Source organism: Columba livia, chromosome 13, assembly GCF_036013475.1.
Source record: "Columba livia isolate bColLiv1 breed racing homer chromosome 13, bColLiv1.pat.W.v2, whole genome shotgun sequence".
Taxonomy (NCBI): Eukaryota; Metazoa; Chordata; class Aves; order Columbiformes; family Columbidae; genus Columba; species Columba livia.
In genome coordinates this window covers 10,973,111-10,995,906 of record NC_088614.1, presented here as the reverse complement: position 1 = coordinate 10,995,906, position 22,796 = coordinate 10,973,111, and the positions used below count along the sequence as shown (strand labels likewise).

The following is a 22,796-nucleotide window of genomic DNA, read 5'->3' as shown; positions in this document are numbered from 1 at the left end:
AGAGTGTAGGGGATGAGTAATCCCCTAGGATGTCGAGTAGGCACTTGTCTGAGCTTGTAAAGAAAACACCAGCCCCCTTGGTATAAAGGTGTGAAATAAAAGGATGTGATATTTTCCTTGATGTATTCATAGCCCTGCTCCTGAGATCCAGAGATCATGGTTGTCTATCCTGGAATGATTCACACAGCTGCTGCGCCAGCACAGCGGCTCTTCTCACCCGCATCGGAAGGCATCTCCCATCCCATCCCAGGGACGTGCATGGGAAATGGGGAGAAGCTCCGCTCTGTCTCAGGCAGTAAACCTGGGATGTGGAAAGAGAAAAGCCCCTGCAGATAGCAAAGCTGTTTTGCTGCTGCTCAGACAGGCTCAGTCTTCAATTTAAAAAGTATTTAGGAGCGCAGATGCTATTGCTCACCCCTCCCCAGTCCCTCCAGCCATATTATCCCCTCCTCGAGGGCTGGGGATAGTTGTTTTTGCCAATTTTTTCCTAAGCTCAGTATCTAAGTGCTCCTCAGGGTTTAGCATCTCACTGGGAAGACCAAGCAGTAGGATCCCCTGCCAGGCAAATAAGGGCATCGTGAATTTTCAGTTAGATTTGAAGTCTTTAAGTCTTTGCCAAGAAACAGCTCCTGGGTGGGTATGGTCCTCATACCTGTTGTGCCATCATTGCCAGATTCTCTGTGCAACCTGCCTAGAAAGCCCGTGACCAAGCGTGGTTCTAGTCTAGTCTAGTCTAGTCTATCTTGTGTATGTAACATTTCAATAAATTATACTCATAGAATCTTAGAATATCTCAAATTGGAAGGGACTCATAAGGAACATCAAGTCAAAATTCAACATATTATATTATGATATTATTTATACATATGTGTGTTTATGTGTATATATATATATATATATATATCCCCAGGAGCTAGAAAAGAGCAAACACTCGTCATAGGGCATGGCCTTGCTCAGGTTGTGCAGAGCAGCTCTGGGGTCATGCAGGAAGGATGATGACCATGATCTCTTGCTGGATATTGAGACTCCTGCCCTGATGACACAGCCAAATCACCCCCTGAGTGCAGCTGCACCCACCACAGCTGAACTGCAGCCCCAGCTGTGCAGCAGCAATACCCTGGTGCTCTTTCTGGGTGCTCAGCAAGGATTTTATGGGATTTCCCCTGTGATAAAGATGGGAAAAGGGAAGGAGCCCTGTCCCGAGCACAGCTGGACGGCTGTGACGTGAGTGGGGCAGTTGCAGAACTCAGGACTAGATGCTGTACATATAATATAGACGTCAGGCCTTTCAAACGAAGGGAAATGAGTGCTAAGTCATTATTTCAATTTTAAGGGTTTCAGAGCCAGCAAATTCAAAGTGGCAGCTGTAACAGGCAGTGTAATTTAACCATCTTGCAGACACACTAAACCCAATACCATAATTACAGATGCAAAACAATATTTACAATCCAGATCATGCATATTTAGCAAGAAGCTGGTATTTTCATCTGGCTGCAAATTTACTATAAAAAGCTCTGAGTGTAGTTTTTTCCCTGTTTTGCTCAGTCAGGTTTGCAGAGCCTGGCAGATCAACGCTTGGTGCTGCTGGGAAGGGAACTGGGGATTTTTGCCGGGAGTGCAGCAGGATTTGCTGGGTTCGAGCAAACACCCTGTTGCCTGAGTTCACGCTGGTGCTTTGCCTTTGTGTTCCAATATCCAAAACAGAACCCAGGAGAGGAGACTCACTGCAAGGCTGGCACTGAGACCTGCGCTCGCCCAAAAGTAGATCCACAAAGGAAAAAAAAAACCCTCTTTCATATGCCGCATGTGACTGCTGCCTTGTTATGCACAAGTATAATGGTACATTGATAGAGCTTCCAGAAAAAATTGGTAAAAACAATTGTAAAAAAAGATTAAAAGGTGGTTGTCACGTTGAGTCGCATGATCTCTCCTCAAGCGCTGCCTTTGAGAGCTCTCCTTCGTATGCAGGGCAGGGACACCGCTGCCGGCCGGGGCTTGGCTGATGCACAAGTGAATGCCAACCCGAATGCGTCTGCCAGCTTTCCTAGAAATAAATGAAGCTTTGCCTCAATCTGGTGGCCTCTGCAGGGAAAGGCTGTTGTCCCAGCGCCTCCTTTTCCAAACCTGCCTCTTGCTGGGATGGGGGTGATGGATGATGCCAGTGGATCGCAGGTGCTGATTCAGGTGCTGGTCAGAGAGGGTGGCATATTTACAGCACTCCTGAAAGTTATTGTGTTACAATTATTTCTTAAACTCAAAATAATTTAAGAACTTAAGAATGTCTAAAGCCATGACCTTGAGCTGGGGTTTCTCCATCCAGCCTGTGGATGGGTAGGGAGTGGTCACTGCTGGGAGGAGGGACCCTGGAGACCCGTAAGGGTCTGGATACCAAAATCCACACTGGGATGGGGACAAGCATTAGTGTTTATGCTGTGGCTTGGCAGGTTTTGTCCTCCACCTCCCTGACATTTTCAACCTCCTCCTGGCACCGCGGCGGCTGGACTCTGTACAAAGTGGTGCATAAGCCCAACGAACAGCAGCACCAATACTTTGAGGTTCCTTTCTCACAGGCAGCACAGAGCGTTTGAACATGAGGTTTGGCTTTGTTGGCTTCCTGCATGTCGGTTCCAGATTGTCTTGGTTTAAAACTGAGTACCAGGCTACTGGCGAAGGTGTGAGCGATGCCGAGAGAAGCAGCATTAGGATGAGGTGGGGGGCTGGGGACAGGGAGGGGACACCTCTTGGCCTCAACTGGGTGCTGACCCCGCAGGGGAGCCAGGACTGGGAAGGTGGTGCAGGCGTTGGGGACCGCTGCTGCTGCCCAGGGGACAATGACATCTGCTGTCCTGCTCCCAGCTACCCCCCTTGCCCTCCAGTTCCTCCAGTTGCTCTCCCACCTCCCTTGACCTCTGCAAATGCTTCCCCCAGTCCTACACCTCCAATTGCCCCTCAGCCCCACCAAATGCCCCACGCATCCAGAGTCTCCAGGCCCACACCCCAGCTGCCTCCCAGACGCCCCCCAGTGCCCCCAGTTGTCCCTCAGCTCCCCTGACCTTTGCAACTGCCCTCCCCAGTCCCACAGCCCAGTTCCCCCTGCTGCCCCCACCCCTCCATCCCACACCCCAGCTGCCCCCCTGTTTGCCCCAACTGCCGCCCGGGTCCCACAGCAGCCATCCCAGGTGCCGCACCACGCCCCGCCCCTCTCTGCCGAGGCCCCGCCCCTCTGCGCCACGACCCCGCCCCTATCCTCCGCGACCCCCTCCCCTCCTAGTGACGCAGCGGGGCCGTGCGCGAGCGGGGCGGTGCCCGGTGCCGGTGGAGGCCCCGTGTAGCGGCGGGCCCCGCGGCCCGGCCCGGCCTCTCCGCCGTGATGCTGGTGCCCGTGTTCACGCTGAAGCTCAACCACAAGATCCTGCCCCGCATGGTGGCGCTGGGCCGGTTCGATGGGACGCACCCCTGCCTGGCGGCCGCCACGCAGGCGGGCAAGGTAACGGGGCGGTGCGGCCCGCCGTCCTGCCCGCCTCCTCTCACGGGGCCGGGCCGCGGCCGGGCAGGGCGGAGGGCTCCGTGCGCCCGCTCAGCTGAGGGGGAAGGGCCCTTCTTGGGGCCACCGAGGCTTCTCCCGCCTCTTGGGGCACCCAGGCGGGCGCTCTCCCGCCGCAGGCCCGGCGCTCGGAGGGGCCCGCGGCTCTCGGCGTGTCGCAGAGGTCGCGGCCGGCCTCGGGTTTCGGCTGTGCCGAACAGCCCCGGTGCCGAGCTGGTGTCCGCTGCAGAGCAGCGTGTGGAGGCCTGACCGGGCCCTGCCAAGCGCCGAAGGCCTCGCAGGGGAGCGGGTCTCGCTGCTGCTCCCCCGTGCGGGGCCCGGGGCCGAGGCGGGGACAGCGGGGCTGTCCGCAGTCCTGGGGACGGGGCAGGCCAGCTCTGCTGCGTGCTGGCAGGGGGTTCGCAGAAATTAATAGCTGGTAACTCAAGTCGCTAAGGAAACTTTACCGTTTTCTAGCGGACAATGGGTTTTTTTCAAGCCATACGTTTTGTTGCACCGCTCTCGGTTACAGCAGCGAGGCTTTGTGTTGTTATGGACTTAGCTTGGTGCTGATAAAGGAGACGGTGCTGAGGTTTCTATAAATGATCCTTGTGGGAACAGAAAACGTTGTGTGTGCTCTGTTTGAGTTTGAAATACAAACAAAAGAGGGTTAAATACAACTAAACTAATAAACAAAACAGGTTCAAACATAAGCCCACAGAGGTTGCTGTAAATACAAATGTGGTTCATCTGTGGTGTTTCTCAGCATTATTAATTTGATTTCAGAGCCTTTAGGAGCAGCATAGAACAAGGGCTTGCTCAAGACACAGGCTCTACAGACATAAAGCAAAAGCTATTAAGTGTATTATCCTGTGGTCTCCTGACTGCTTCAAACAGTTACAGTGACTAAATATTGGTCAGAGTGAGAATAAAATCATCAATATTGCAGGCCCTTTTCTAAATTAACCATGTTCACCTACAGATAGAAATTACAGATAGGTACCAGGTAAATGGTCCTAAATGGTCCTAATGTTTGGGTTTTTTGGTAACACACCAGCTGGATAGAATTTGTTTGATTTGTTGTTGCATTCTTTGGTTGGCTTTTTTGTCTTACTCCGTAGACTTGTCAGCTGCGATTTTCAGAAACAAAACAAAGGTGGCAGAACTCCACTGGCTGGAGCAGGGTTTTCCTGCCATTTCCCTTTTTGTGGTTATCATTTAAAACTAATGGATAACTGTCAGAAACAGTAGTGTCAGCAAAAACCCCAGTCTTTTGTCCTCACTTTTGTTGAGGACAAACCCTTCTTCCTCATCATAGTTATTATCCAAACGATAGTCCTTAATGTTTGTGTACAAACACATATATAATATTTAATAATATTTATATGCGTATCTCTGTTTCTACAGGTTTTTGTTCATAATCCTCATGCCCGTGGGCAGAGAACAAGCACAAACCGAATGGTGCAAAGTAACCAAGATTCTGATATTTCGCTTCTCAACATTAATCAAGGGATCACTTCTCTGGCTTCGGGAGTGCTGAACCCTCAGCTTGGTTATGATTGTCTTCTGGTTGGAACACAGACTAATTTATTGGCTTACGATGTATATAATAACTCAGATTTGTTTTATAGAGAGGCAAGTTAATTTAACTGTCTGCTTTTATTTAGGATCTTCGTTTTCTTTTTCTTTCCATTCTAAAGACCACAGTTTTATGTTACTTTGTCAGTTATGCTTCTGTTCTTTGTGTTAGTTATTACTGTATTCAGAATATTTTGCCTTTAGAATATCTGGAGTATTTTTTAAAAAAGTTAAGTGTGGGCGTGATGTATGTCTGTGTATGCATGTACGAGAAAACTTTTCATAATATGTCACACGTCACCTAGCAAGACAAAATTTAATAGATTTAATAGGCATTCAGAGCTCAATTAAACCGATTTTCACTGGTGAAGCTTTTTCACCCTAATCTATCCAAGTTACAGTTCTTGGCAATGGTAGGAATCGTGGCTTTTGTCAAGGAAGCAGAGACTAATGGCAAAAACTTGAAACGGCATTTGATTTATTTAACAGTATGACTTTTCAGCATGTAGTAAGAGGTTAATTGTCAACGTGTGCGTAACGAGTCATAATAACTTATTTTTTACTTTATAACCTGTTGGCCTGACTTCATGTATCATTTATTTTTAGCCCGTTTGAGAAATGGTTATTGTCAGTTTTGCTTTGCCTTATGGTTACGCCACTATAACTGGATTTATGAGGAGGAGGGGGTCTGCACACACAGATTTTATTGTAAGGCTTCGGCACCATTAGGGAGGAGACAAACATGATAATGTTGGGAGCTCTCTTTTTGATATATGTGCTCCGATGTCTCATTCTCTGCCATGTTTCTTTAATGTTTCTCTGTAGGTTACAGATGGAGCCAATGCAATAGTTCTTGGAAAACTGGGAGATATTTCATCTCCACTTGCTATTATTGGTGGAAACTGTGCCCTGCAGGGCTTTGATTATGAAGGAAATGACCTTTTTTGGACGGTAAGGCTATGCATAGTGCTTTTGATGTTATTACAAGGTTCTTTCAATGGCACTAATTCCCCTTGATTTTTTTTTTATATGATAAATACTAGTTTGGTTGTCAAACAGATCAGATATTTCTTGATTTATCTCGGACCTTAGATGAAGTGTTTTGATCATGTATTCAGTGCACACAGATACTGCTTGAGTGTTGACTGTGTTCATTGTTGTGTTGCAGTTGAGATCATGAAAATACTTCAGCTTCTGACAGCTATCATCTGTACTGAGGATTGTCTGTCTTTCTTTAGGTTACAGGAGACAACGTTCGTTCATTAGCACTGTGTGACTTTGATGGTGATGGCAAAACTGAGGTTTGTAACCATTTACATGTGATTTCAACTGCTTTCATGGTGTTGTAGTGAAATTATAATTTAAAAAATGGGTTATCAAATATGAGTGCCTTATATTACCAGCTAAAGTGATCTTTGTGTGGAAGTTGTGCCTTTTTCAGGCTCTAATCCGGCAAAGATCTGCACAAATGATCAGTCCATGTGCAGGGAGCAGCACTGGTCTCTGGCACTATTTGAAGTGTGTAAAATTAGGTGTATCTGGGGTCTTTACAGCATTACTGCCTTGCTTTGGTGAATCGATTCTACCTGCTCAGCTAGGAAATAGGAAAAGAACTAAGGTGTAAGAAAGGATAAGGAATGAGAATGCAGAAGACCCAATTCAGTGCTGATGTCCTATTTGTATAATGGTTTACATCAGGTTGAAGCCCATTCTACCCATGCTTTGCAGTCATGGCAGCCACCCTTTAGTTTGGGGGAGCAGTGATGGTTTGAGTTGTATTAAATGAGGAATGTTCAGTGCTACGCGATGATTTTTCTCCCACTGTTTGTTCACAGGCCAGTAACTGGGAGTTGGTGTTTCTCTGAGCCCACGTAGCACAAGTCAGAACTGAGCTGCAGGTCTCCTGCAGGCAATGTAATATTTTTGGTGTGTATAATTGTAGTTACAAATTATAACACCGAATGTTTTACAGTAAGAAAGGAGCATGGCCCTGATGTTCCAAAGTGTCTTTTCTCATTCCTACCCCAGATATTTTACTATGCTTTTGTACAGTCTGGCTTGGCAGGAAAAGGTATAACTAATACTCGATCAATGGGAGACTTCTGAAATCTTGTCTTGACAAGATTTTTTTTTTGTTCCATTTGCAGCTCTTCACACAGTTGTTAAAACCTCTTCATCGCCGGACTTGCAATATTTATTTGCCCTCTGGGTCCTGGAGAATGTCCTTTTTATTTCTTTAGCCTGAATAACTATTCTTAAGGTAGACCTTTTTCTTTTTTTTTTTAGCTTCTTGTTGGCTCTGAAGATTTTGACATCCGGGTGTTTAAAGAAGATGAAATTGTAGCAGAGATGTCAGAGACAGAGGTAAATTGATTTGAGCTATTGTTTATTGTAATTGCTGATGGAGCTGAAAGTATTGCGTACTGTAAAGCTTCTCTGGTTCAAATATATTGTGTAGCCAAATAGTTACTTAACTATTTGGCACAGCATGTATTCTACTAGAGCTGCGAAAGTTAGAGTTTCATAGTGTCTTTCACTATAGATGGGCTTTTTTGCTTCCTTTATGTACAAATCCTTCACCAGGTTGAAAAGAGTTAACTATTGCTTGACTGAAAGTTAGGGCCCTGTCCAAAGGTGATGATGCTTACTGGATTGTGACTGAAGCTCTCAGTGCATTCTGAGCAGAAGAATATCCTCTACAGTTTTCCTCAAATGTGTTAACACGATCATGATGAAATAACTTGCTCCTGTGTGTATCCAGACAGTGCATGGCAGGGCAGAGGGGGTTGCCCAGGCAAAACAAGGGGTTTATATTGCAGTTAGAGTTACATACTGGCTGTATCAACAGAGCTGCACCTTTGTAGTGCCTAAAGTAAAATATGGGGCATGTAGGTTTTCCAGGAGAGTTGCTTTTTAGTTTAAGAACTGAGAGATCCCCATTGTTAAATTTTAGGTACTTGGAGAAAAATACCCTTATCATTGCATTTAGGAGTTTTCTTAGCCTTCTCATGAGCCTTCTGGGCCCAGGGTAGTGTAAGGACACACTACAGACCTTTGTCCTTGGAGATCTGAGGTCTCCCCTGGCCCAAGTTGGGACTAAAAGGCTTAGTTAGCTATTAAACCACTTAGGAAGAGCTATTAAATACAGGAGTGTTCTGGAAAAGGAAGCTCTTGCTGTAGCTAGAATTAGAACTGAGCCTATAATAAGTTCTGCTGTCTGTACAGTAGCCAGTCTAGAGTCATATTGTGATTTCTAGTTAGAGGGAAGTCTGTCACTCTCTTGTATGATTTACTTTGAGATCCATTGTAGAATTGTTTTAAATTCAGACCTGCAGAGTCTTTAGAGGCTTGTTACAATCCTACTGTTCTAATTTAGAGAGACTGAGCTCACCTAAACCTTTGCTTTTGGGAAAGTAAATTCAAGGAACAATGGCTTTATACGTTGTGCTTGTTTTGGAAGACTTGAATAATTTGCATGTTCTGTGTTTAATCAGTTTGGTGAAACTGAAACCGTAGACTGTTGTGATTCTTGGATTTATAAATGATAACCAGGGTTTAAAGGAAGTGTTGTTGCCTTTGTGAGTTTCTGACTGTTGCTGCCATCTCCTCTCCTTACTGGGTGGTTGAAATTTAAAGGGTTTTGATACTTGGGAAAGGCTTTGTAAAAGATCTGTCAGATGGAAGGGTAGAGGGTTTGGAAGCCATATTTAATGGTAAAAAAATCAAGGAGCACAGTCAGCTGAGCTTAAGCAATTAATGAAGGATTTAATATAAGGACATTTCCTGTGCTGCGTTGTATAGAAGACCACACAGACAATTGCTGTTGTTCCTCCTGACATGAAAATGTCTAGTTTAGTGTGTGGAAAAAAACTGCATTTCCAAGCACTGAGAGTCTCAGCAAAATGAAAAATTGTAAGGTAATGGGTCTTAAAAGGAGTGAGAAACAGGCTGAGTTACGACTCTTGGGTTTTTCCCTGGAGCAGTTAGTTATTCAAGTAATACCTAAACTGGTGTTCTGATCGGAGCTGTTAATTTTTATCTCATTAATCTGGGGCAAAAATTTTCTACCAATAAGTTCTCTAAGGCTTTCCAAACCCATGTAAAGTTGAACTCCTTGGCATCCTCAGGTCCTGAAGCTTTAAGGAATGTCGTGTGTTTGGAGTAGGTTTTCAATTATAATATGTTAGTGCTGATGACTGCAGGAATCCTGTGAGCAGTTGTGCTGCTGCTTGTGTCAGGGAATATTTGGTCAGAGTACACAGTTTGAGGGCAATTCTGCAGTCTTCGCTGAGATGTATCTTAACACTGGCAATGCAGCTTGGGTGAGAAAATCCTACAAGGCCTTTGGTGATTTCAAACTGATTTTTAAAAACAATTGCTTCAGTACTTAATGCTTCCTACAATAGACTTATTTAGCATTTAATCAGTGTAGAGTTCATACGATAGAGAGATTGTACAGTCTGTTCTCTGTTACATAAAGATGCAGAAGTTTTCACTCCTGTGTTCTCTCTCTCCCTTTTTCCCCATAAGACAATTACTGCACTCAGCCCCATGTATGGCAGTCGGTTTGGCTATGCGCTCGCTAATGGGACGGTTGGAGTTTATGACAAGACAGCTCGCTACTGGAGAATTAAGGTTAGTCCCATGTTGGAATATCATCACTGAAAGCTTGAAGGCTGCTAGGAGATTTGGTACCTAGTCTCAGGTCGTTCTGATGTTATACTGACTCCTTAGATTAATTTGAAATTTTCTGGTGAGCGTAACACTTAATGTAATTTTGTTCTTACAAAATCTATGCATTTTTATATATGCATGCAATATTAATACCATGTCAGTTCATTCAGTGCTTTTGGGATTATTGGTAATGGCTTAAATGACACTGATACAACCATACAACTAGGGATGCTTCAGCTTCACAGGGTCAAGCCTGTTGCTTGTTAATCCCATCTGCCAGAAACGTCTGTTCTAGGTCACTTGAGCTGCAGAGATGCAACACAGAAACTTGAGTTCACTTTTAAAAAATGCCTCTGGCTGTATTGTTGAAATAATAAACTGTTTTGCAGAGACTGAATTAATCTTGTATTCTGTACATTCAAAGCTCATTTTTTGCATCCAGAGCAATTTGCGGCTGCGGGAAATCATATTGGAAATCAGATTAGAACAGTAATAAGGGAAAGGATTCCTTAGGAGGTAGCAGGAAGAGACTAATGGTTTTCTGTGATAGTATCATTTTATGACCGTGTTGAAGCTCTGGTATTTTTTTTTTTCCTACAGAATTTGGCTTTGTATACCGTTCTTTTGTGAGTTCTAATAATCTGCTTGGATAAAAATGTATTTAAAGGAAAGAGCAGGTCCTTTGAGAGCAGTGGACTAGATTTGTAATGCAAAGGCTAAGATTTCAGACGTGTGACCTTAAAGATAGTGATGCTCAAACTTCATTTTAAGAGATATTTAATATTGCTTACTGTAATCTCTGTAGCCTCAGACTCCAGCATCTTGCATGTTTCAATCGTGTAATTTAGAAAACATACACAAGCTTAATTTATTCTTTGTTTTCTGTCCTCAGTCTAAGAACCACGCGATGAGCATACACGCATTTGACCTGAACTCTGATGGTGTGTGTGAGTTAATCACTGGCTGGTCCAATGGGAAGGTGAGTTTATACAGTGGAAAATGAGGACCTGTGAGTCTGGAAGCTGTGTTTGAACAAGGCTGTTACGCTGTCTGAAGAACAGTGAAAAACTTTAAAAGACTGTTGAAAGCTGAGTGCTGGAGAACTCTTGCAGTAAACCTCGATTGGCTGGCGAATCCTCTGCCAAGTGCAACAAGATCAGAGAAAAGCTGCTTCCTCTGCTTAGCTCCCAGTCGATTGCTAAGGTGTGTCGAGTTGTTTCTATGGTAGCAGAGATCATATGCCACATCCTGGAGCTCTGGAGTGTCTCTCTTCAGCTGTGTCTTGAGCACATGCTAATAATCCTCTGGGATGTTTCCTGAATGTTCTCAAATGGTTATGTAACAGGAGAGCAGCGTCAGTCTTGACTCTGGCAGGATTAATCGAGCGTTAATTTTTTAATGTAAAGGCGTTCTATACAACTCAGTCCTAGTCTCTTAAGCCTGTTGCTTGTTATTCCCATCTGCCAGAAATGTCTGTTCTAGCTGCCAAATCTCTCCTGGACACAGCTTGCCAGTTGTGTGTTTTTTTTTTTTTTTCTTTCTGGTAATGTTATGCTTCTTTCTTCACACTGCTCATTACTCTCATTACCCTGGGGGAATTTAATTAACTTCATATCAATCTGGCAGTCTAGAGCCCAGATATGTTGTAATTTATGTTGGATTAGGTGTACGACATTGTTAAAGACAGAACCTCTCCTTGCTTTACTCTTTGTTCTTTTCCACTGGCAGTCTCTACCCTGTTTGTCGGTCTGAAACAGTCCCCAGCGCCTAAAAAGAGTAAAGCTGGGTTGTGTGCTTTGGCAAGGACACACTGCACGGAACTGAGGCCCCTCTCTGTTCTTCTCCAATGAAAGATAATTAAAAGTTGTGGTATTTGTGGATTAAAAAAATAATTCGCTGCACAAGGGCTGCAGCTGAGAGAGGAGATTGTAAATATTGCATTAAGATTATTTCTGGTTTAGTCCCACCACTGCTGCGTTAGTGTGCTCATAACCTTCCCAGTGCAGACTTGCAGTCCTCCTTCCCTTCCTCTGGTTTGTAACTTAAGGAAGCATTTCTGAAGAACAGTTCATTCTGAGTCTGTGCAGAGGTCATTTCTTGATGGTGTTTTTTGGATGTGTGCTGGTCTGATCAGCAGAGCTGCAGGTTCACCTGCAGTTCTGTGAGTGGAGCTGGCTTTTGGTTACAGCTCAGAGTATGGCATATATTTTGGAGTTAACTTTTCTGTTCATGCTGTGCCTTGGAACTCTTTGTTGTTCCAGGTTGATGCACGCAGTGACCGAACAGGGGAGGTCATCTTTAAGGACAACTTTGCTTCCTCCATTGCAGGAGTGGTGGAGGGGGATTACAGGATGGATGGGAGCACCCAGTTAATCTGCTGTTCAGTTGATGGTGAAGGTAAAAGCATTGTTCAGGATATTAATTTAATACACAGTAATATCAGGCATGTCATTACAGATTAGTTCCACAGGCATTTTTGTGTGCCAAATTCCCTTTGCCATGTGTGAAGTTAAGGGAATTTTGAGTTATGCTATCTGGAAGAGTGATTTTGGCCTTCTCTGTGATAATCAACATGTGTTTCATTATGATTCAAGAAGCCATCAAAATTTATTTGCCTAATGGAAGAAGTTCCATCCTAGTAATGCAAAGATAACTATATTCGGTACAGACTGTGGTTCTTCAGGCAACGTTACTTTAGATGATTTTTTTTTTTCAATGTGATAGTTCTTCGGTGCTTTGCAGTGGGTAAAAGGTGTTAAGAGAGCTAACAGTATGTGTGTTTTCACAGAATCACAGAATGTCAGGGATTGGAAGGGACCTTGAAAGATCATCTAGTCCAATCCCCCTGCTGGAGCAGGAACACCTAGATCAGGTTTCACAGGAACATGTCCAGGCGGGTTAGATGTTTTTTTTTTTTTTTTCCTCAAGATGAATAGTTTTATATTAGAAGTTTTAGATGTTAACAGTGCTTTGTTTCCTGGAAAATGCTTTCCTGAAACTGGAGAGCTGGTGGATTTATCCCACCATGCATTCAAGAAGTCAGACTTGGTTACTGTGAGTGGAAACAAATATGATCAGAAATTATGTAAGTAAGCTCAGTGTGAATTCACAAGGATGGCTCCAGGAAAGACACAGGTGTGATTATCTGACTGCTTGGCGTCAGTGGCCTGAGACAAGCAGGTCTGGCACAACCCATTTGGAACAAAAGCCTGTCCTTGTTAAATAGCACAGTGTTTTGCTGCCTGTCTTAATCACAGGTTGCAGGGATTTGCTGTGCTTGGGCTTCAGCATATAAACCTTTTTCCCAGGCTCACAGAAGGGGAATGTTGCGCACAGTTCTGAAGATACCTTGTGCTAGCAGAGCTGTGTAGGTTGATATCGCTGAACATGATCATCCTCTTCTGATGAGTCCATTATAAACAACCTTGGCATGATGGGGATCCCTTTAGGCTGGAGTGTTTATGTGTTACTAAATAGTAATAGGTCTGTTGTTGGTGTTATATGGACAACGCATCCTCATAGTCCTTGTCATTAGAGCTCTGTTTGGGGCCAGCATCCTTTCACATGAGGTGTTCTCCTGTGTTTCAGTATATTTTCTGTTTTGCTCTCATTTTAAATGAATGATTCACTCAAATAATAAAACGGGTCCTTTCATCAGAGGACAGCGTGCATGCTGGATGTTGTTCAAGTTCCCTGCAACTTTTTATGGGGGTTACACAGTCAGGCAGCATGTATTTCCTAGATAAAATATGTTTGTCCCTGGATTTCATTGTCAGCTGCAATCAGAGTACACAGCCCTAGAGCAAAATGGAAGTTTACGGCATGTGTCTTTGCTCATCTCTCTTCAGCTCTCCTGTCTCCACAGGCAGCTGGAGATATTTCTGTAACTCTGTGCTCCACTGGGTACTGGGAAACAGGTCTTACCCCTTGGGGTGAAGTATCCCATGATTTGGGGAAAAACTAATCCAAGTAAATCTTGTTTACTGGCTGATTGACAGTGATTACAGTCACTTCCAGACAGTAACAACTCCTCTGACCAGCTCTAAAAATCCAGGCACGCAGTTATTAATTTTGTGTAATTGCAAACTTGCCTTAGCACCTGAAAGAATTATTTCAGTTGGAATCCTCTCACAAAAGGACCAGGTGCTGTGCTTGCCTGGTCAGGTGAAAACAGCTTAAAGACAGGCTGGAAAATCACCTCCTTTAAAGTGTGCAATTCTCTTGTCCTTATCACCAGGAAAGTCAAAGCCTATGTGGGTGTAAATCAGTGCTCAGGTTTTGAGCTGAATGGTATACCTAAAGACCAGAATCAATGTCTGCTGCTGAGATGGCACAAAGGGAACTTGTTACAGAAACTAGAGTTCTGAAGAGGCTGTAAAAGGCTTTGCTGAAACTGGCTGTGTTTTGTTTCTATACAGTCCGAGGCTATCTACCAGGAGGTGAGGAGATGAAAGGAAACCTAATGGATACAAGTGCTGAGCAGGATCAAATCCGAGAACTTAGTCAAAAGAAACAAAATCTGCTGTTGGAATTAAAAAATTATGAAGAAAATGCAAAGGTACTACTTAGACAATGTTTGGGGCCAAAACACACCTTTCTGTTGCTGTGAATCTGAGTAATCTGGGAAGCCGGTTGTGAGGCCGTCCTGACAAGTCAGAGCTGTAACCTGTTAGGATGCAGTGAGATTGTCTACTGAGGATTCCTGCTTCTGCATCCCAGTTGCTCCTTGTGCAAGTTCAGAACTTGCTTTTTGTATTTTAATAAGTAACATTTTCCTTGCTCCTTTGTCTTGCCAGAGCAGTTGTGTTTGGAGCTGGATTCTGTTCAGCCTTGTGCTTTGCCTTATAACTGCAAATTGTAATTTTCAATGCATAAGCCAACTTGGGGGTCAGAGAGGATTGTGTGAGGGGATCAAGTAATTGGGTGAGGGCTGGGAGCACTGACAGGGTGTAGGAAGCACACTTGTGGCTGAAATAAAGAGCTTCAAAAGTAGTCTGAGGAAAGAGCAAACTCATATTTGAACAGTAAATGACTAGCATAGTAAAAGCATGGAATTATATAAGCTTGTGCTTAAAATGGAATATATGTTAAGTGCTTTTCTGGATAAAAGTTTGGATACGGAGCTGAGCTCTGTCAACAATAAAGCACTTGAACAAATTGTAGCACAAGTGTCTGCAGCTCCATGCCTAATCCAGCCGCTGTTCATAGCTATGTGAAGTGACTGGGAATTGCTGTAGTACAACCTTTTCCTGAAAAAAAAGAGAACTGACTTATGCATATGTTTACTAGGTTGCTTGAATGAAAATCTTGGAATTCTCATACTGAAGGGTGTGTGTTTTGCAACAGGCTGAACTGAACACTCAGTTGAAGGAAGCTGATGGGCAGAGAGGTGTGATTCCAGCAAATACTCAACTCCAGACGGCCCTCTCGGTTAATCTGGGCTCTGACAGCCAGTCTGCCCATGTAGAGCTGTGTATTTCCACCACAAATGGTGAGTGGTAACCTGTAACCATTGACATTTATTTTATGTAAATTCATGCAAATGTTTAGTTATATTTAGCTGATGATTTGCCTGTCTCCCCTTTATTGTCTGTAATTTCCACTTTGTGGTTGCTTTCCCTTCACAGAGTTTTGAATCAAGCTGTGTTCCTTTGGGTCTCGGGAGAGGAGTTTGATGGGATTTGTTTCTTATTATGTGTTATTTTCTGAGGCAATTAACATTTAACTTGGATGAAACAAGTCTTGATAGTCCCTGTAACATTCCTTGTGTTGACATTAAACATTAACTTGCAGCCGTGTTAGTGAGGGTGTTACATGACTGCAGCTGGGCCTCAGCTGACTTTATATGCGAAACTGGAACTACCCCAAGACAGCAAATTCACTTAGCACCAGGCATGCTGAGGATGCAATTGGTTCCCGGTATGGTAAGATTGGTCCTCAGGGGTATTTTAACAATTCAGAGGAGAGGTGTAAAGCATTGACTGTGCTTAATTCTGAAGACAGTGGTGGTTTCTTGCCAGAGGGCAGCTGTTAATTTAGGAACTGCTTTTTCTTCCTGTTGCTAAGACACAATCATCCGTGCTGTGCTGATCTTTGCTGAGGGCATATTTGAAGGAGAGAGCCATGTGGTACACCCCAGTCTCCAGAACCTCTCGAGCTGTGTTCGTGTTCCCCTTACACCACCCAAAGATGTCCCTGTGGATTTGCACATCAAGGCCTTTGTGGGTTACAGGAACAGGTGAGTTTTGTGTTGTGATCTCTGCTGGTCTCCAGAGCTGACTGTGTGACCAGGAAACACAATGATGTGGCTTCGTGCTTGTCCCATGGGAAGTGCACCGTTAATTCCCTAGTGCCCCACTTCTCTGTGTTACTGGAAGGAGAGCTGGAATGCTTTCTCAAAAACACTGTTACAACCGTGATACTGAGCTGTTCTCCAGACAAAGTCTAAATGCTCTGGAGTCACTGAGACCTGTTGTGCTCCAGCTCTGTCTTTAGAGGAGCAGTGAACATTTCTTGTCCAGAGGATGCTTTAGTGTGGGTCTCTGGGGGATGGATTAAAGAGGCAGAGGCTGTACCACTGCCTGTTCTCTTGGCCCCAAATGGTGCCTGCTCTGAATCATGGAATGGTTGGGGTTGGAAGGGACCTCTGGAGATCATCCAGTCCAACCCACCTGCTAAAGCAGGTTCACCAGAGCAGATTGCACAGGATCACGTCCAGCTGGGTTTTGAATGTCCCCGGAGGAGACTCCACAGCCTCTCTGGGCAGCCTGTTTCAGGGCTCTGGCACCCTCAAAAGTAAAGAAGTTTCTCCTCATATTCAGATGGAACTTCACATGTTTCAGTCTGTGCCCATTGCCCCTTATCCTGTCATTGAGCACCACTGAAAGGAGTCTGGTCCATCTTTTTGACATCCCCCTTAAGATATTTCTAAGCATTGATAAGATCTCCTCTCAGTCTTCTCCAGGCTGAACAGATCCAGCACTCTTAGCCTTTCCACATGAGAAACAGTAAATCTAATCCCCTAATCATCTTTGTAGCTCTCTGCTGGACTCTCCAGTAGTTCCTTGTCTTTCTTGAACTGGGGAGCCTGGAACTGGACACAACTCAAGATCTGGCCTCACTGGAGTGAAGTAGAGGGGGAGGACAACCTCCCTGCACCTGCTGGTCACATTCTTCCCAATGCACCCTAGGACACCATTTGCTTTTTTGGCCACAGGGCACATTGCTGACTCAAAGTACTTGGACAAAGTACTTGAGCAAGCCTGGAGGCACAGTGGTGTCTGTCAAACTACAACATAACCCTGAACCCCTTTGTTTTCAGGGCAAATAGAAAGGAGCATATGCTTTATTTCAAGACAACACTTTTCCAGTTTCCCATAGAAATAAAACATCTCTTCATATATACTTGAAAACAACTTTCTTCCTGCTCACTTCTCCTAGAACTGACGGTACCCCTGGAAGCAGCATCTTTTCCCTGAACACGGAGTTGTGTTTTGAGAAATGGTCAACTACTGCAGGAAGAACACAGGGGACTGAATTAACCTTATGTTTTCTGTATTTGTCTTTCATCATTGCTTTTAATAAGACTTCACTGAACCTGAAAAGAAAATATCCAGTCACGAAAGTAAAATAGTAAATGTGTTGGCCCAGAGAATATATTTCATTGGAAGGATTATGGAAAGTGTAAGCAATGGGGAGGAATTGTTCAGTCTCATGCTGTGATAAGCCTGGAATTTCCAAGTTCCAGTGTTTTTTCCTGGAAAACAGTAAGCAACAGATTACACAGCTGGAAGCTGCTGATGTCAGTAGCCAGCTAAAAAAGAACCATACAGTAGGTGAATCCCTAGTATGTTAGTAACTGTCTCTATTTTTCCTTTGGATTGCTTCCAGCACACAGTTCCATGTATTTGAGTTGACGAGACAGCTTCCCCGCTTTTCCATGTATGCCCTGAGCAGCCCGGACTCGGCCACGGAGCCCCTGAGCTTTGTTAACTGTACAACAAATGAGAGGCCTCAAAGGGTGAGTTTCTGGTCCGCTTCCTATTTTCCAGTCCTGTGAAGGTGGAGGGTTCACAATTAGCTTAAGATTTGCAATAGCAAAGGAAAAATTGTGCTCTGAGCTGTACTGCTGGCCTTTGGGGTCTGTGTATTAAACTTGACTCAGTGGGTTTTTTCCCTTTTTTAAAAGATGCCTCAATTGAGGCGTTCCCTGCTTCAGGAACTCCTGCAAGAACTAGTGGCCTGGGATCGTTGCAGATATTGTTTACTGAGTGACAGCTGATGGGATGTCAGCAGCAGGAGCCCGGTAGTGAGGGATGAATTTTGTAAACGAGCAGAGAACAAGAAAAGGCAGTACAGTGCCCAGGTGACGGCTCAGTTTCGCAACAGATGAGCAGAAATCCTGTAGCTTTGATTCTAAAAAACCTGAAATGTGGGATGGCAGTAATTAGAGCTGGTCATTTCCCTCATAACTGTATGGCTCTGCCGTGTTTACCTGACCTTTACTGCATTAAATTGTCAAGGCAAAAAACAAGATGAAACAAAACTTTCCTTTAACTTCTTGCAGTAGAACCAAGCCTTGCTTCCCGGCTTTTCCTGGTCTCAAGGCCTGGGCTTATGTTTTGACCTTGGGTTGTTGTCTGGTTGCCAGAACTGATTTTCTTAGGAATATATTCAGCTTTGGAGCAAGGATTCAACTGTCCTTATTCTAACAAGTTCCTGATATGGGTTTAGGGGATGAAATTTAGTAAATGAAATTTCCAGGGTACCCTGAACGGAGTGCCCTGGTGCAAATCACGTGCAGAATCATATTATGTGGTTCTCCAGGCTTTCCACACAGGTGATGGCTGATGCTCTTTTTTATTTTATTTTTGCAAGATTGTTATGTGGCTGAATCAGAGCTTTTTACTACCAGAGGATGCAGAGTTTCAGAGCGCTCCCTTTCAGGTTTGCTTTACTTCCCTTCGTAATGCAGGGCAGCTCTGCATCAAAATCAAGCCTGGTGGAGAGGTGAGTACCTTTGTTGACAAGGGGAACACGCGTTTAATTGTACCCAAGTGAAACTTAAGGGTGGTGCCAACATGAGGAAGTGAAAATGAAGGGAATTAAAAGGCAGAGGAAATACTCATGTTTTAGGGATGTTTTTGGAAACTTTGGGGTCTGTTTACTGTTAGTGTGTAAAAGTCCAGGGCCTATTAAATGAAGAAGACTGCTTAGCTTACAGATCTGTAGAAGGTATTTGTTCCCACACAAGAGTAGTTTCAGAGAGCCATAATTTGGGGCACAGAGGTTGCCTGTAACTTTTGCACTGCTCCTGTATGCACAGATGCCTCTTTGCCCCAGGCCCAAATAAAAGCCCCACTGAAATTGGTGTAGAGCTTGCTCATGTAACAGTTTTGCCTTTTGATAGAATGAACTGCTTTGAGCCTCAGTAGCTTTTGGAAAGACAGTCCTGCTGGGTGAGTCTGCAAGATGTTTTGTTACAGAATAGCAATGAAGTGCTTTCTTTCCTGTCTGACAGATTTCCATCAACACAGATGATATTGATCTTGCTGGTGACATCATCCAGTCAATGGCCTCTTTTCTGGCCATCGAAGATTTGCAGGTGGAAGCAGATTTCCCTGCATACTTTGAGGAGCTGCGGCAAGTGTTGGTCAAAGTGAGGAGGCATTGGGCGTTTCTAAAAGGGTATCTAAGCAGTCACTGTGGGCATTTGTATGACAGTATCTCTAAACTGCTTTATCTTCTTTGTGGAAATCAGCGAGTGATGGCTTGCTGTATATTCTGTGCAAAGACAACGGGACACCCTCAGCATTCTGTTTGTTCTGTGGAAAAAGTCCTTGGTCCCCAGCAGTTTATTGTTTAGAATAATATAAAGATGTCATCTGGGAGATTGAGCTGTGGATTTGGGTCAGGGTGTAAGGTCTGTATCTCAGCCCGATCACCCTGTTCTGGGGGTACAAGGTACCACTGTGGCAATCAGGGCCTGAGGGGAAGGAGGATGGTCCCAGGGATGCTGTAGCTTAAATTGGGATGTTATTTGCTGTTACACCAGACCAAGGTTTAGCTTGAACCATTACCTGTATGCCCTGAGAGCTGAGGGCTCTTTCTCATGCGTGTTTGCTTTGGGCAGGTGGACGAACACCACGCGGTGAATCAGAGGCTCACTGCCGACATGGCTGAACACTCCAACCTCATCCGCAGCATGCTGGTTCAGGCGGAAGATGCACGACTCCTGGGAGACATGTGAGTGATTGCTGCTTAGCTTGTGTGGTTTGGGTTTAGCATGGCCAGTTTTGGCTCTCCAGGCAGAAAAAGAGCACCTAAAACCATTTGTGTGATATAGAGGTTGCTGAGTTACAACTCTTGATGTAGAATTGGTACCTTTGCTGAGCTCTTCTTGAGCCTTGTTTTTTTTCTTTAGGTGGAAAACCAGTCTGGGGAAGGTGAAAGTGCAGAGGTGGGGGCTTAGCATAGAGCAGGTGAAGCCTTGAGATGGTGAGATAATTAGAAAAGACACATTAAGGGAAAACAGCAGTAAAAGCTGTCTCTGGTGTGTGGACTTCTGAGAACACCAAGAAAGAAACTTTGTGTCTGTCCTTTAACTCTGACTTGCTGCGTTCTCCTGCTGATGTCTTGTCTTCACTGTCAAGAGCAGCAGGAAAATAGATCTGAGCCAATGCAGTGTTACTTTCACTGGGGCAAGTGGCATCTCCTATTTGGGTTGCCAGATAAAGTAACTGTAAAAATAGATCCTTTTTTTCAGTAAAATATTGAGTATAACCAACATGTCTAGATAAGACTGTTGTCTTGTGGCTGGCAGGCAGGTGGGTAACTGTGGTCATCACAACCACATATTGCTGCACCTTTATACAGACAAACCAGGAATAACTTTCTTGTCCCCAGAGATTCAAATAACTGGACTGATTGTTCCCCCAGGAAGAACATGAAGACACGGTACATTGAGCTGTATGATCTTAACAGAGATTTAATAAATCAATACAAAATTCGTTGCAACAATCATACAGAGCTGTTGAATAATCTGAAAGCTGTGAATCAGGCAATCCAGAGGGCTGGGCGGTTACGTGGTAAGTGTGTGTTTGTGTGTTTGGAGGGAACAGGGAGTCATGGACCCCAGTGAGGCAGATAAGCTGTGTCTCGGAGGCCACCTGGGTTAGTTAATGACTTCAGGATTTTTGGCCTGAAGCTATATTAGTAGAAGTAATCTTGTCTTTCTCAGTCATAGCCAGTTGCCTGCGACAGTGAACTGTGAATGTCCAGTATCATCTGGGATCACAGTTTTAGAAAGAACAGTTTGAAGCAGTGGTATAAAAATCACTAGTTTTGTTGAACACAACTCTAAAAATGTTTTTAAATAGTGCTTCAGTTCTTCATTTATAATTCTGCTTTAAAATAAAAACTATTAACTTAAGCAAGGTTGTTTATCTATACTAGTTCTATAGGTCTTTGAGGAAGGAGGTGGTTTTTCATATGTTTATAGCATTCCCCTTTCAACAAGCCCTTTAAGCTCTACTATAGTAGCTCTGCCAAAAATTCTTCTTTAAACAAAAGATTTTATTTGTGTGTTAGAAAAACGGTGGCGCTTCATTGTGTGTTTAAAAAAATATTTGAAAGAACCCCTAAATTTTCAGACTAGACCTACTAAGCATTTTTACCAGTTTACTCAATAACTGAAATGTTCTCTCTCTTCTTTTCTTTTTTCTCTTTACAGTTGGCAAACCTAAAACACAAGTGATCAGTGCTTGTCGGGATGCAATAAGAAGCAACAACTTTAACATGCTGTTCAGGATAATGTGTGTGGGAACAGCCTCTTCTTAAAATGACTGGAAGAGCAGCAGTCGCACAGGGGCAGTGGCAGATAACGGACCAGTAATGACAAGCGGTTAATTCAGTCCTCCACTATAGGCTGAAATAATTGCAAAGGTAGCACTTTAGTTAAGCCATCACACAATAAATGTTGTTACGTAGGCCAAAGGACAGCAAGCTTCGTGAAGAAAGCATCAGAATTTAAGTGCAGATGTGAGATTTATGCAAGACAGAGGTATAACCTTGGAACAGTTATTTTTCTTACAGTAACTTATTTATGTATTTTAGTATCTTTTGTAGTTAAGGCATTGGCCTTCTCCATTAAAACATAGACTGGCTTGACTGCTTTTGCTCTGAATTAGTTGGGGAGATGTGTATGGTTACATTTATTTGTTGAAAAACAAACAAAACAACCGACCACTTTTCTGGTTTTGCTGCGTAGTCTGTGCACACTAGGCGTTTAAACTCTGTGTCAGAGAATCCTGGGTTTCATTGCAGGGATGTGCTGCTCTCTAGGTAAACTGCAGTTCAGTGCAGTAGAAGCACCAAAGGGATAACATCTCCTTGCTGGCTTTTGAGATCTTTGAAAGCTGTCCAGTTCCAGGATGCATGCAGGTAGGAAGCAGTCTGTTCCATACCCAACACTCTCCCCACACCTGGATTGCCAAAAGTTTTGCTTCCAGCTGCTGTTTCTGTGCTACTGCTGGAAAAAGCTGCAGACACTGAGGTGGGCAAAGGTGCATTTCAGGAACAATAAAAACAACTGCACACTCAAGCTGGTGCATACTGATGAAGAGCTGGCAGTACTTAATGGGATCAAAAGAAGGAGGTATTGAAACATCTCTTGGCTCCCGTCTCAAACCTGTTTTTTAATTGTGGGATCTCTTAGAGTTGGATTAAAATATTACAATAAGGCTGTATCTTAGATGTAAAGATATTTTAGAACCTTTGCCAAAGCAAATTTCTTCTAGAAGCTAAAAATATCCTGCCGAGGGTGAGGGTTGGGCTGCACTGCTCCTAGCTCCTGCACCATTCACTGCACTGGTCAGTGTTTGCAATGCGTGTGGGGAGGGGGCAGTCTAGTCTGCTTCTGTGAAGCAAAGTTCTTGGGTCGCTTCTCAGCGCTGTCAGGAATATCCGTGTCCTGTGAGTGGGCTGCCTCTTACTTGCCACTGCTGAATTAAAGCTGGCAGCC

General features: G+C 44.1%; 1 protein-coding gene and 1 long non-coding RNA gene across 5 annotated transcripts; one reads left to right on the top strand and one right to left on the bottom strand.

Moving 5' to 3' along the window:
* Positions 1-1,362: 1,362 nt before the first annotated feature.
* LOC135575357 (uncharacterized) lies at positions 1,363-3,450 on the bottom strand. Its single transcript, XR_010465951.1, has 2 exons — positions 3,307-3,450; positions 1,363-2,220 (listed from the first exon to the last, which is right to left on the bottom strand). It is a non-coding gene; the product is annotated as an uncharacterized LOC135575357 (long non-coding RNA).
* Positions 3,265-21,943, top strand: BBS2 (Bardet-Biedl syndrome 2). Of its 4 annotated transcripts, none has more exons than XR_010465949.1 (17): positions 3,265-3,487; positions 4,931-5,158; positions 5,927-6,052; positions 6,340-6,402; positions 7,388-7,465; positions 9,632-9,736; positions 10,668-10,754; positions 12,037-12,172; positions 14,194-14,333; positions 15,122-15,266; positions 15,842-16,013; positions 17,666-17,795; positions 18,653-18,784; positions 19,296-19,462; positions 19,908-20,020; positions 20,714-20,862; positions 21,507-21,943. XR_010465949.1 is itself a non-coding variant. In XM_065028930.1 (17 exons), exons 1-17 carry the CDS (start codon positions 3,371-3,373, stop codon positions 21,611-21,613), a joined length of 2,166 nt encoding a protein of 721 aa, XP_064885002.1. In that variant the 5' UTR covers positions 3,265-3,370; the 3' UTR covers positions 21,614-21,943. The 4 variants fall into 4 exon arrangements, 2 of the variants coding, with proteins under 2 accessions (XP_064885002.1, XP_064885001.1); XM_065028930.1 differs by having other exon boundaries at positions 19,296-19,433; XM_065028929.1 differs by having other exon boundaries at positions 19,296-19,433; positions 20,681-20,862.
* Positions 21,944-22,796: the final 853 nt, after the last annotated feature.

Bases quoted from the DNA above. Each gene is read 5' to 3' on its own strand.
- BBS2 (XM_065028929.1), top strand. From the start codon at position 3,371: ATGCTGGTGCCCGTGTTCACGCTGAAGCTCAACCACAAGATCCTGCCC. The intron at 12,173-14,193 runs GTAAAAGCATTG...GTTTCTATACAG, and splicing joins CTGTTCAGTTGATGGTGAAG to TCCGAGGCTATCTACCAGGA. The intron at 16,014-17,665 runs GTGAGTTTTGTG...GATTGCTTCCAG, and splicing joins TTTGTGGGTTACAGGAACAG to CACACAGTTCCATGTATTTG.